Consider the following 13,873-nt stretch of genomic DNA (forward strand, 5'->3'; position numbering starts at 1 on the left):
GTTATGCCAGGCTTTCTTGCCCAGCGACAGTTGCTCACTAATGCTCTTGAGTCTGAATGGGCACAAATCCCCACAGCCTCATTCCAAAATCAAGGGGAAAGCCTTCCCAGAAGAGTGAAGTCTCTTATAGCAGCAAAGAGTGGACCAACTCCGTATTAATGCTCATGGTTTTGGAATGGGACATTCAGCAAGGCCATATGAGTGTGATGGTCAGGTGTCCACATACTTTTGGTCATATAGTGTATGTTGGGTATATATCAAACATATTTTTTACATGATTATGACCCATTTCATATACTGTAACTTAATTTTCATTTGTACTACAGTGAATTTTAAAATCTGGTCAGGTGTTGAAAAATTTTCCATCAAATCAGTTTTAAGCAATTTTATATTAATGTGGTCATTCTAATACATTATCGTTTCTATAATTAACAGCTAATTCACAGGGACTTCTTTGGCAGAAGCTCCACATCTAAGTCTAATAATAATTGAATTTAAAAATGTGTGGTTATTTAACAAAGATAATGGTGATGCTTTCATGTTAATTAAACATTTATGGAAGGACTCTCCGGTGTCAGGTCAGTCAGATTTAAAGCTGATGTGCCATTACAGGAACATCTTCAGGACAAAGGACATTGTCCTTTGCTGGTTCTTGGTAACAAACTGAACAAAACAGACAAACAAAACAATTTTTTTGTCTCAAGACTGAGAAAAAGAGAGGCTTCTGAGGGAACAAGAAGTTATAAAAGAAACTAAGTTGTTTTGCAGACATTTCACAATAAAATATAACTAACGAATAAAAATTGATTTTCTTTAATAAATAAAAAAATGTAATCATTGTTAATTGCTGTGGTATAAAAGGAATGATTCACTTTAGGATGACATATTCAAGAAGAAGATTACTTTGCACTTAATAACACCCACAAATCTCCATAAAAGTAAAAGCTTGCAGAGAGCTACAAAGCATCAAACAGTGAAAGAAATGGAATTTTTTCAGAGGCAGGAAGTTATTACTGGCATCCTACTCACATCTATAGAAATTTAAAAAATATTTAGCTGTGTAACAGCACCTGAAAAGGCCAAAATCTGAAGACAAGTTATAGAAAAGTTGAATTTGGTGTGAATTACGTGGGGTGAAAAGAAATTGATTTGACATGAAAACAGAGAAAAATTGAGATCTACATTGTACCCAGGTGATCATGGACACCAAGCACATCACATGGAGAAACTGCTGTGTTTTATTGTTTGAATGCAGCATTCAACTTACCTCATAAGTGGTAATTCACAGGTCAGAATCAAGTCATTTTCAACCACAGTGCATTTGACATAAAAAGTGGGGGGAAAAAATTTATGCCTCCATGTTCATCTTTTGTTAGCAACAAGCTAGCCAGCCAAGTGGTGATCAGTGATCTGTATAGTCAGTGTTATAGGTTTAACAAGCGACTATGTCTGCATGTCTGATGCTGTGCACAGCCATGCTGATGTGATATCATGCCGTAAACTGGGCAGAAACTCATAATTGAGAAGACTACTCCAAGTTGAGTAAAAATTTCATGTTAAGAGAGCATTTTCTTTGGCTTTTCCTGGTTGGAGTTTGGAAAGTTGCAACCTCTAGTCAAACTCAGCATAAGTGTCTCAGTGACTGTCAGCCAGAAGTCTGCCAGATTTGCTGTTTGGCCGTCATTCTTATATATACAGTTAGGTCCGGAAGTATTTGGACAATGACAGAGTTTTCGTGATTTTGCCTTTATACACCACTACAATGGATTTGAAATAAAACAATCAAGATGTGATCGAAGTGTAGACTTTCAGCTTTATTTTAAGAGGTTCCACAAAAAAATGGCATTTACCATTTAGGAATTTAGGAATTAGGAATTAGGTTGAGTGCATTACTTATTGTTTTCTTTGAAACAATTGTACCTGCTAAATTCCAGGTGTTTCTGAAGCTCTCCATAAGTGGTCCTTGGCTCTTGGACAACTCTTCTGATAATTTTTTTCACTCCTCTGTCAGAAATCTTGCGAGGAGCACACGGTCGTGGCTGGTTTATAGTGAAATGATGTTCTTTCCACTTCCGGATTATGGCCCCAACAGTGCTCACTGGAACATTCAGAAGTTTTGAAATCCTTCTGTAACCAATGCCATCAGTATGTTTTGCAACAATAAGGTTGCGAAGGACTTGAGAGAGCTCTCTGCTTTTACCCATCATGAGATGTTTCTTGTGTGACACCTTGGTAATGAGACACCTTTTTATAGGCCATCAGTTGGGACTGAACCAGCTGATATTATTTTGCACTGACAAGGGGCAGGATTGCTAATTACTTATTGCTAATTGCTATTGCTAATTACTTATTGATTTCAGCTGGTGTCTTGGCTTTCCATGCCTAATTGTAAGTCGCTCTGGAAAAGGGCGTCATGTAAATGTAAACAATAACATGCATTTTGTATGATCCCTCTTATTTTGGTAAAATAATTAACATTTTGCAGATTCTGAAAGAGGGATGTAAACTTTTGACCTCAAATGTATGGTTTGATTTCTTTGCATGTGTGGATTGCATGGGTTGTTACCAACATCTGGTGAAAATTTCATGTCAATAGCACCTTTAGAAATATATTTACTGAGAAAAATGGTGATGTGTTCAATACTTGTTTTACCCGCTGTGTGTGTGTGTGTGTATATATATATTTTTTTATATTTTATATTTTTTTACCCGCTGTGTATATATATATATATATATATATATATATATATATATATATATATATATATATATATATATATATATATATGTATATATATATATATATATAGTTGAGGTCAAAAGTTTACATACCCCTTTCAGAATCTGCAAAATGTTTATTATTTTACCAAAATAAGAGGAATCATACAAAATGCATGTTATTGTTTATTTAGTGCTGACCTGAATAAGATATTTCACATAAAAGAGGTTTACATATAGTCCACAAGAGAAAATAATAGTTGAATTTATAAAAATGACCCCGTTCAAAAGTTTACATACCCTTGATTCTTAATACTGTGTTGTTACCTGAATGATCCACAGCTGTGTTTTTTTGTTTACTGATAGTTGTTCATGAGTCCCTTGTTTGTCCTGAACAGTTAAACTGCCTGCTATTCTTCAGAAAAATCCTTCAGGTCCCACAAATTCTTTGGTTTTCCGGCATTTTTTGTGTATTTGAACCCTTTCCAACAATGACTGTATTTCACACTGAGGACAACTGAGGGACTCATATGCAACTATTACAGAAGGTTCAAACGCTCACAGATGCTCCAGAAGGAAAAACCATGCATTAAGAGCTGGGGGGTGAAAACTTTTTGAATTTGAAGATCAGGGTAAATTTAATTTATTTTGTCTTCTGGGAAACATGTAACTATCTTCTGTAGCCTCTGAAGGGCAGTACTAAATGAAAAAATACGATATTTAGGCAAAATAAGAAAAATGTACACATCTCCATTCTGTTCAAAAGTTTTCACCCCCCGGCTCTTAATGCATGTTTTTTCCTTCTGGAGCATCAGTGTGTGTTTGAACCTTCTGTAATAGTTGCATATGAGTCCCTCAGTTGTCCTCAGTGTGAAAAGATGGATCTCAAAATCATACAGTCATTGTTGGAAAGGGTTCAAATACACAAAAAATGCTGGAAAACCAAAGAATTTGTGGGACCTGAAGGATTTTTCTGAAGAATAGCAGGCAGTTTAACTGTTCAGGACAAACAAGGGACTCATGAACAACTATCAGTAAACAAAAAAAACAGCTGTGGATCATTCAGGTAACAACACAGTATTAAGAATCAAGGGTATGTAAATTTTTGAACGGGGTCATTTTTATAAATTCAATTATTATTTTCTCTTGTGGACTTTATGTAAACCTCTTTTATGTGAAATATCTTATTCAGGTCAGCACTAAATAAACAATAACATGCATTTTGTATGATCCCTCTTATTTTGGTAAAATAATAAACATTCTGCAGATTCTGAAAGGGGTATGTAAACCTTTGACCTCAACTGTATATATATATATATATATATATATATATATATATATATATATATATATATATATATATATATACATTTTTTTCAATAGGGTGGAAAAAGAAAGTACACCTGCCTTCAATTCTGTGTTCTATTCTGTAAACAACTTATATAAACAAACAAATAATCCCAGGTTGGAAACAATAAGTACACCCTATAATTCAGTAACATCTAGAACCACCTTTAGCAAAAGTAACTTGAAGTCTTTCACATCTTTTAGGATAAATTTTGGCCCACTCTTCTTTACAACATTGCTTCAGTTCATTGCTGTTTGAGGGTATTCAATTATGCACAGCTCTCATAAAATTGTGCTACAGCATTTCATTGAGGTTGAGGTGTGGACTTTGACTTGGCCAATCCAACATCTTGATTTTCTCTTCTTTAGCCATTTCATCTTTAGCCAATCGATATTCTGGTGTGTTAGGAATCATTGTCCTGTTGCATGATCCAGTTTCAACCCAGGTTAAGCTTCTGGACAGATGGCCTCACATTTGTCTCAAGAATATTCTGGTATAAAGTGGAGTTCATCATTGTCTCAGTGACTATATGTTTCCCAGGTCCTGTAGCTGCAAAACAAGCACAGATCCCACCCATCACCTGTCCACCACCATTCTTGACAATTGGTATGAAGTGTTTGTGGTGATATGCTATGTTTGCTTTTTGCCAAACATGGTGCTGTGCATGATGACCAGACATGTCCACTTTGGTCTCACTAGTCTAAAGGATATTGTTTCAGAACCTTTGTGGCAACTGTCTCGACGGCTCCCCATTTGTAAACAGTCTTTCTCACTGTACAATGCTGAAATTCAAATTGTTTGGAGATGGCCTTATAACCCTTCCCAGACTGATGAGCAGCAACAGTTGCTCCTCTAAGCTCATGGCTGATGTCTTTTCTTCTTGTCTTCTTGTCATTATGTAGACACACATTGAAGTGCTATAGAACACCAAACTGCCAAAAGTTCTGCTTTTATAGAAGTAGTCACACTTTTTGATGATTAACAAATTTTGGTAAAGGGTATATATATATATGTGATTATATATATATTTAAATATTCCACAGGGAGATACAGCTCAGAGAGTGATGTGTGGAGCTATGGGATCCTGCTGTGGGAGACATTTAGCCTGGGAGTATGTCCTTACCCAGGCATGACCAACCAGCAAGCCCGTGAGCAGGTTGAAAAAGGTATAAACCCCTATCAGCTTCACACAACAGACACATCCATGTTATGCCTTTATCCACTACTTTTATTTTAACTAGATGAAAGGTTCTCATGAATTTTTAATTCACAGCTGCCATAATTTTGATCAAAATTGTTACCATGAATGCAGGTTACAGAATGTTGTGCCCACAAAAGTGCCCAGATGAGGTCTACAAGATCATGCAGAGGTGCTGGGATTACAAACCTGAAAACCGTCCCAAGTTTGCCGAAATTCTTAGGGAACTCTCTTCAGTCAGGAAAAAATAGCTCCAAATTAGATCATGGCCAACAAGATGAAGCCATTCATGTCGTTTCTCTCCCGTATTTACAAAGAGAAATACCCAAATATTTTTCCCTCATGTCCATTGCTACATATGATACTATTTTGCACATTTTTTGTCACATGACTGAAAGAATTGCTGATGCAGCAGTTGTTTTTGAGGCAATGCCAGGGAGATTGGTATTTACTTTTCATGTAAAAAATGTCAGTATTTCTACCATGTACTGTACATTTCTATAACTGCAGATAGATAGTGAATAGAGGAAAAGGTATTCAAAATTAGAGAATTTTTATGTCCAAGTTGCATTCCACTTGCCATGTTGTTGATAACCATGACACCAGAGAGAAACAAGGTTGACCAATTGTTTTGCATTTATTTGACTGATATTTTTGCCACATCCTCTTAAACACACACACATTCACATTAAGTGCAGTCATTCTTTGTTACTTTGTGCTGAATGGACTAATGCATAATGAAGTAAAACCTCTGTCAGAGATAACCTCTCTGCTTAACTCAAGATTTTTCATTTTAGAGGCTATTGCACATCATTTTGATAACTGGACTGCTACTGTTCTGCATGGGCTTCTAAGCAAGTAAGAGATCCAGATGTTACATTATTATGTGTGTATTTTACTTTAAAGTTCTCTGAATTATCAACCAAAGCCAAATAATCTCAAATAATTTATCTCTATGAACGTTTCAGTTTGTGATTATTATTTTATGACAATGTATTTTGAAAAATGAACTTGGAAAGTAATTGATGCACAATTAGCTTCGGAATAATTACATGAAATCATCCATTGTCTACTGGGAAAAACTGAAATGCCCTTTGCGGTTTAATTCTCTCTTCTGATTGTTAATCTCTGCTACTTGGTTGAACAGTGCCTTACAAATGATTTCCTCTGAACTCCTGAGTAATAAATGAAATTATTACTTTTATAAGGTGTACTCTGACCACATTCATTTGGTATTTTGTAAATACTGTTGTAGATTCTATAATGTAATAATTTTGTAGGTGTTTTTTGTGCAAATCATAATGAATTGAAAGTGTCAATGACTTTTTAGTTTCTGTGTGGCCAGGCATCACTGTGTTCTCATATAATAAAAACATTTGCACGTTTGGAATATGTAAAAATCATCCTGGTGTCACCTATATTGTTTTGTTTGAAAGTGTTGGCCGTCTTGTGAAATGTCTGTACTGACTGATCCAAGCTCTTGACAGAGTTTATATCATTCAGCACTGATTCATGTACTCATTCAGGTTCCTCCATCACATGATAGAATACTACCAGTGGTTTCTGGTCAGATGTGGTGACCTTACATCATTAAAACTACTGCTGAGTGAGGTCTTATGTTTTCCCCTTAATTTTATATTTGGATACCAGACATTTTATTTATTTCAAATAACTGTTTTTCTTTGTAGTTTTCTTATTTTTATATTGTTCATCATATCTCTTACTGTCAATGTATGTTACGTGGTATATTGATTTTATCTCACTACACTGACCTGCCTATTTTCTTACCTTGTTGCACCATATGACTTAATATTCCAGCTGTAGAGAAATGCCAGTTGTCACAGTGCTGTACAAAAACATAATGCATAATAATATTACCATAGTGATTCAAGAACTAATTTTTGGCTTGGTTGGGAATTATGTTTGTGATGTGTATTTAATCCTATATTACTGGTGTTGCCATTTATTACCATGTGTAGAAATATTTTCATAGACTTAGCTTGAGTATTTTCCCATAACAGACCTTTTCGAATTTTGATACTTTGATTGCACCTTTGGCCATGTAGGAAAATATTCCATTGCTAAACATTCCTATAAAGCTAATGGTAGGACTGTAGTCAACCCCTACAAATTTTAGATGGAATATGCATTGTTGTTTTGGTTTTTAAATTATGTTAAATAAACTAACTACAAAAAGCATATACTGTATATTTGAACACATTTGTCAGCACCTCTGTTCAAAAGCATGGCTTTTATAAATATTTGTATTTATAAAAACTACTATAGTTGTTAAATACTCCAAATTAGTTAAGAAATAATTTCAGATTGTTAGGAGAATGCTTTTTTTTCTTCAGCACTCTATGAAGTCTGTTATATGAAACATGCATAGGAATGCATGCATGAATGTATCAGATGCTACATATGGAGATACAAATATCCCAGTGCAAAGAATTTTATTAACTGGTATGATTCCCAATTGAACTGGTGTTTATAATGTCATTTATTTGTGTTTTTATTTAGGCCAGAAAGCTCTAATTTGTGCCTTTAAAACAAAATGAAATTTAATATCTGGCCAAATATTCCATTAATGAATGCCACAAAGCTTTTTATAGTACTCCACTGTAACACTTCACATCTCACAGGTACTTGGGAGTTTTCTGTGAGTCATGTATCCACTATATGACCAAAAGTATGTGAACACCAGACCATCATGCCCATATTTGAGCAGAGTTAAGGGCACACAACTATCTAGAATGTCTTTGTATGCTGAAGCTTTATAAATTTCCCTTCACTGTAATTAAGGGGCGAGCACAAACCTGTTCCAGCATAACAGTGACCCTGTACACAAAGCAAGGTCGATAAAGGCAGGCTTTTTGCCAAGGTTGGTGTGGAAGAATTCGAGTGGCCTGCACAGAGCCCAGACCTCAACCCCACTGAACACCTTCTGGATGAACTGGAACACTGACTGTGCAGAAAGCCTACATGAGTGCCCGACCTCACTAATGCTCTTGTGGCTGAATGGGCATAAATTCCCACAGCCACGTTCCAACATAATTTGGAAAGCCTACTCAAAGAATAGAGGCTGTTATAGCAGCAAAGAGTCGACCAACTTTGGAATGGGATGTTCAACAAGCACATATGGGTACGATGGTCAGGTGGCCACATTTGGCCATATAGTGTAGTTAAAAGGGTTTGGGCATATAAGGGTTTGAGGAGTTTAAAGCTTTCTTGAGGAAGAATGTAATGCAACATGTGGCATCAGCTTCTAACTATCCTTCATCGAACGGTTCAGCAGAGCGGGTGGTTCAAACCTTTAAGGAGGGGTTGAGAAAGATCAAAGGTGACACTATTGAGACAAGAGTTGCAAGATTATAGTTTAACTACCGGATTACCCCTCATACAACAGCAAGGTTGTCACCAGCTCAGATGTTAATGTCAAGGAAGTTGACATCCATATTTGACTTGCTCCTTCCTGAGACAAACAAAACAGAACGAAACTCATGACAAAAGTTACAAACTGAGAAACTTCAACCCAGGAGATGATGTCTACATTAGGAACTACAGCTATGAACCTAAATGGATTCTTGCAGTAGTGGAAAGTTGCACAAGACCTCTTTCATATACAGCAGTTTTGGGAGGTGGACAGACTGTGAGAAGGTATGTGGACCAAATCGCTGTGGAGAGGAAATGCTTTTAGAAAAGGAGACTGAACAGTGTGAACACTGTTCCTGAAAATATATCCTCCCAGGTTGTGAAGGGTAGTGAGACATGAGCAAATATCTGCACCTGTACATGTTAAAGGACAACAAACTGAACTGGCTGTTGCTGAAAGAAATAGCAGTCAGACCAAAACACTGAGACGTTCTGGAAGAGGAAGACGTACCCCTGCTCACTTAAAGGACTTTGTAATTTAAGTATTTCATACATAAGCAGTATGCCAGAAACTGAATTGTCAGTGATATTTAGATTTTTGATTCTAAAAAAAAAGGAAGAGCAAAAGGAACATAATAATGTGTTGATAACCTTACAATGTTATGTTAATTATTACAGCCTAGGTTTTTTGTTTGTTTCCTGTCTTTTTAGGGATTTTTATTCAAATTTGAATTAATTGAATTACATAAACTTCAACAGTGTTTCAAAATAAAAATAAAAAATTTAAAAAAGCAACTAAACATTATAATTACTACTTTATGGTCACTAACATTTTTAATGGTTCTAAACAGAAGTGAGAATCCAAAGCGTAAATATAACCATGTCACCCTTCATAAAGAGGAGACTAGCAAACACAAAAATGATTAATTAACTAAAATGTGTACATGCACACACCATAACCTGACCAAGAAACACAAAGAGGGTGACCCAAGAAAACCACCTAAACACTTGATCTTTCAAAACATTTCATAATACTTAGGCCTTAAAGCTGACACAAAACAAGAAATACTGAAAACAACCTATCCATAACACTCAAAATTAAATCAATTTAAAGTTCATGTATGCAAATCGAGTTTAAAAAAAAACATGCCCCCACTTTAGTATGCAATCAGTTAAACATTACTTCTTTTTTTCTAGTTTTGTGAGCACTTGCAAAATAATAGTAAATTTAACCCAGTAAAGTAAGTAAATTATACACTTTGGGTTTTACATGAATTAATTTAATAAAGCATCAGTATTTTTAATAATTTAATTTTTTGTGCTTTTTTTGTGTTTTCTTTTTTGTGTTTTTGTCATATTTACTGAACCACTGAATCTTTTTTTTTTTTCAGTGTAGTTCCGTGTTTGCTTTGTTTCTGGTGTCTGGTTTGATTTAAATAATATAAAATATCATAAAGTCAGGGCTTGGAGGTGGGGACTCCATTACAAACATATACTCAAAAGAAACAAAGAAAGCGCAGCTCGTGATGCAGGTATGTGAGCTGTCATCATGTATTTTTGATTGTAAATGTATATTAAAATAAACGAAGCCTTATTCTGCCGATTCGCATCACCGCCATTTGAAGATGGATCATTATTTGCAGCCGGTTTATTCTGAATTCAAAACAGCGCGAGCGCCGTGACGCGTTAAATTTACGTATGACGCTTTGAATCTGAGCTGATCGACTGTACAGTGAATAAGCAGGAGCTGATTTTCAAAATACTAAAGAAAATGTAAAGGTTTAATAAAAACAGCAATCGCAGCTAGGCTAGACCATTGTTTATTATTTCAAAAAAGTACCTCAGCTGTCTGTATAAATTCCGGTGATGTTTACATAATCATAATAACCTACTTCATACTTTTTTTTAGTTTTCAAATAAATTGTGCTGTTGTATTTACTGAATAAATACAATTTAAGCATACAAATACAATTGATGAAGTTAACTATTCTTTCTGCTTAGTAGTTTGTCTTCTTCACTTCCACCGCTGAGTTGGTTATAGTGCATATTTAGGGTTTATAAATGCAATAGATAATATGACAATCTAGCCTATATTGCTTCAGTAGGAGGGGGAAATTGTGTCCAGCTAGAAAAATGACATCTTACCCCCCATTTTACTGTATAGAGTAGGCAAAAATGTTTGTTATCCCAAATAGTGGGTTAGTGTGTTGCTGTAAATAAATTACTGAACAAGAAGAAGAAGAAGAGCTGGTCCAGATGACCTTTCATATTTTTTTTTAGTGTTAACCTTAGTTAAAGTTTAATTAATATGCACATTTAAGTAAATATATACAAGTAATGATAACAGTTTTTGTATAAATAAAAAGGTTAGAAATTTTATTTGTTTCAAGTGCTTTTTATTTATTCTGAAATATGGAGGGAAGGAGGCCAGGGGGCCTCCAATATAAATTTTAGCTCGGTCAGGTTGTGGTGAATCGATGAGTGCTGCTGTTCAAAACTTGCAGTTAACGCTTCTGGGGTGAGAGGCAGAAGGGGGGGTCTGCAAGTCTCTCGAGAGTAGTATATAGCTGTATAATACTGTAAACAAGGTTTGGGTTGTTAAAGAGCTCTTCTTGCTCTGGCTTCTGTCTGTCTCTCATTGGCATTGTATATGCTATCCCCAGTTTGGGGTTTCTGTGGGTGATTGTTTGTCTTCCTTTTGAGTGCTTTTTGTTTGTGTATTGCTCACTGCAGTGTGTGTGTGTGTGTGCGTGTGTGTGTGTGTGTGTGTGTGTGTGCGTGTGAGCAGCAGAGGTGAGAGTCGGGTTACACTTCTGGAATCCAATGTCGAAAAACACATCCCCATAGTCCTCTACATGATACCTAGTGTGAGTGTATCCAAGTTTGAGTGTGCATGAAAAAATAAACTCTGGGTTTGGCTGGATATTAGACACGTGTTGCATCTGGATATTAGATGCAACAAGCAAAATGACATGGCAAAACTGTCAAGCACTAAATTGGTTATTAGCTGAAAAAGGAGGTGTGTGTATTTTGTTTGGGGATCAATGTTGTACTTATATCCCTAATAATACTGCAAATACTGCACCAGAAGGAACATTTTTTGAAGCCATGAACAAACTAAAAAATCTCAGACAAGAAGTGACTGAAAACGTGGGCAGAGATTCCAATGCATGGGACTGGTTTGAACTAAACTTAGGAAAATGGGGAGCTTGGTTAACTAAAGTGGGAATAATGAGTTGCGTAGTTGTAGTTGTTGGTGGGCTGTTGGTTTGTTGTGTCCTACCTACTTTTAGAACTTTAGTGGCCAATGCGGCTGCTAAACAGATGATGGTGATGCAGAAAGTACCAAAAAAGGACCCATGGGACATTCGGCGAGATATAATGGATATTACACAAAAAACAGAAGAACCCAATTCCTTAAGTGATGATGAAGAAGATGAATGATGAGCCATGCCCTGGGTGTAAGTGCTAGCCTAACCTCTCCCCCCAGGTAACGCTCCACAACATGTAAAGTGTTTGAGTTGAAGACCTCTCGGCGCGCCAAGATATGGCTACTGCATATAAAAATACTGTATGTACAACGGGTGTGTTTGTTATAGTATAAAGATAATTGAGTGGTGTATAATCTACATAACGGGCAAGCGCAGAACCTATTGCACGCTCATGCTTCTAAAACCCAGTTTGATGGTTAGGGAGACGAGATCTTTTACTCCTTCCTAGTCAAGTGGGGGGGGAGGTTGGGTGATCTACTTAGGTCACTGGAGAGGGGTAATTGAAAGTACTGGATTGTACGATTACTGTCTTGAAGAAGATAATGAAAGTGAGACATAAGTCTCAGAGGGGGGAAATATATAGAAATATTGTAACCTTAAAATGTTAACCACGAAATGTATACTCATTTGATAACATGTAATCCTCAACGTTGTAGAGGTATGCAACCAGTATAGTGCACAAGGTGACATGGAGGCCTGAAAGTGATCTTTATGACCCTACATAGGCATTGGTATTCTGCTAAGTGGGGAGAGCAGTAACAAGCTGTAAATTTAAGTGAGAAAGGCTGCCTTAAACACTAACATAATGTAACCCCCATCAGTGCAAATTAGGAGCTTACACGCAAAAATCTGAATGATTATTTATGGGAATACCATAAACCCAATTTACCTCAATCAGAAGACGGAAGGATTCGTAGGAGGCAAGGAGACACACACACGGATACAGTTTCAGTGCACTTATTTATATTTATATCTATTTATAGGTAAGAAAGGTATTTGAATTTTAACAGAAAAAAATTGTGTCAATAACACTGTATGGATAGGAAAGGAAACAGAGCAAAAGAAAATGTAATCTGGAAAAAACATATAAATCAACCCCAAATTGTCATATGACCAAATAAATTACACAAATGAATTAAAATGAAATCTTTAAATACCAGAAATTCCTTCCTCCGAAATGAACTTAAAATTTATGTCTCGAATGTTATGCTAGGCTTGATCCCCCTTTTTTTTTTATATTTGATCTTATATCAATATTAACTAAATTTTAGCACCTTAGAGTCCAATTTATATACATAACCCAAATATACATATATTCAAGTCCAACAAATGCAAAGCAATAGACCCAAACATCAGCGGTTAAATGGAATCGCATACACAAATTGGCACCCTAAAGAATTATACACAAATTGGATGTGTATCAGCCCAGTATCAGCAACTCTTGAAATGCACAATCCAGTGTCAGTCCAAATAATAACGAATGATATTTCTTTCCTTACAATGAATAGCCCAGTACTCAAAAATATAGTGGATACTTCAAACCTCCAGAAGTCCGGCGAAACCTTGCTAGAGGTGATGCAAAAAATGCAGAAGTCCACGGGGAAAAACAAAAAGGGGTAAGTGTCTCTCGTCGTCTCACGGGTGGCTCGCCATCTTTACACGATGCACATGTGAAGCGTTCACATCAATACAGTCTACGAATAGGGAGGTCCGAAATCTAGATTTCTAGAATGACAAAACTGGCCTGCACACACACAGGACAGCATTCTCAATCAATCCACACTTTACATATGTTTTGCCCAACTTGCAAACATCTTTACAACTCTATACATATTTCTTACAACAATGTATACACTTACTCCATACAAAACGAAATACATCAATACCCCATTTGAATCACCATATTTCAACATACATACTGAAATAGACATTTTAACTCACCGATTCCCTTATGTATAAATGCTA

At 35.9% G+C, this 13,873-nt stretch overlaps 1 protein-coding gene across 3 annotated transcripts in view; it reads left to right on the forward strand.

Annotated features, from left to right (window-relative positions):
- fer (fer (fps/fes related) tyrosine kinase) overlaps positions 1-7,463 on the forward strand; it is a 70,475-nt gene extending 63,012 nt beyond the window's left edge. For 2 of the 3 annotated variants that reach the window (XM_026922376.3, XM_034300944.2), the window contains exons 18-19: positions 5,110-5,232; positions 5,379-7,463. In XM_026922376.3, the coding sequence (XP_026778177.1) occupies positions 5,110-5,232; positions 5,379-5,515 (260 nt within the window). In that variant the 3' untranslated portion in view covers positions 5,516-7,463. The remainder of the gene's footprint in view (positions 1-5,109; positions 5,233-5,378) is intronic. The other variant, XM_034300946.2, reaches the window with a different exon arrangement.
- The last annotated feature ends 6,410 nt before the right edge of the window (positions 7,464-13,873 follow it).

Source organism: Pangasianodon hypophthalmus, chromosome 27 (assembly GCF_027358585.1).
Source record: "Pangasianodon hypophthalmus isolate fPanHyp1 chromosome 27, fPanHyp1.pri, whole genome shotgun sequence".
NCBI classification, from domain to species: Eukaryota; Metazoa; Chordata; class Actinopteri; order Siluriformes; family Pangasiidae; genus Pangasianodon; species Pangasianodon hypophthalmus.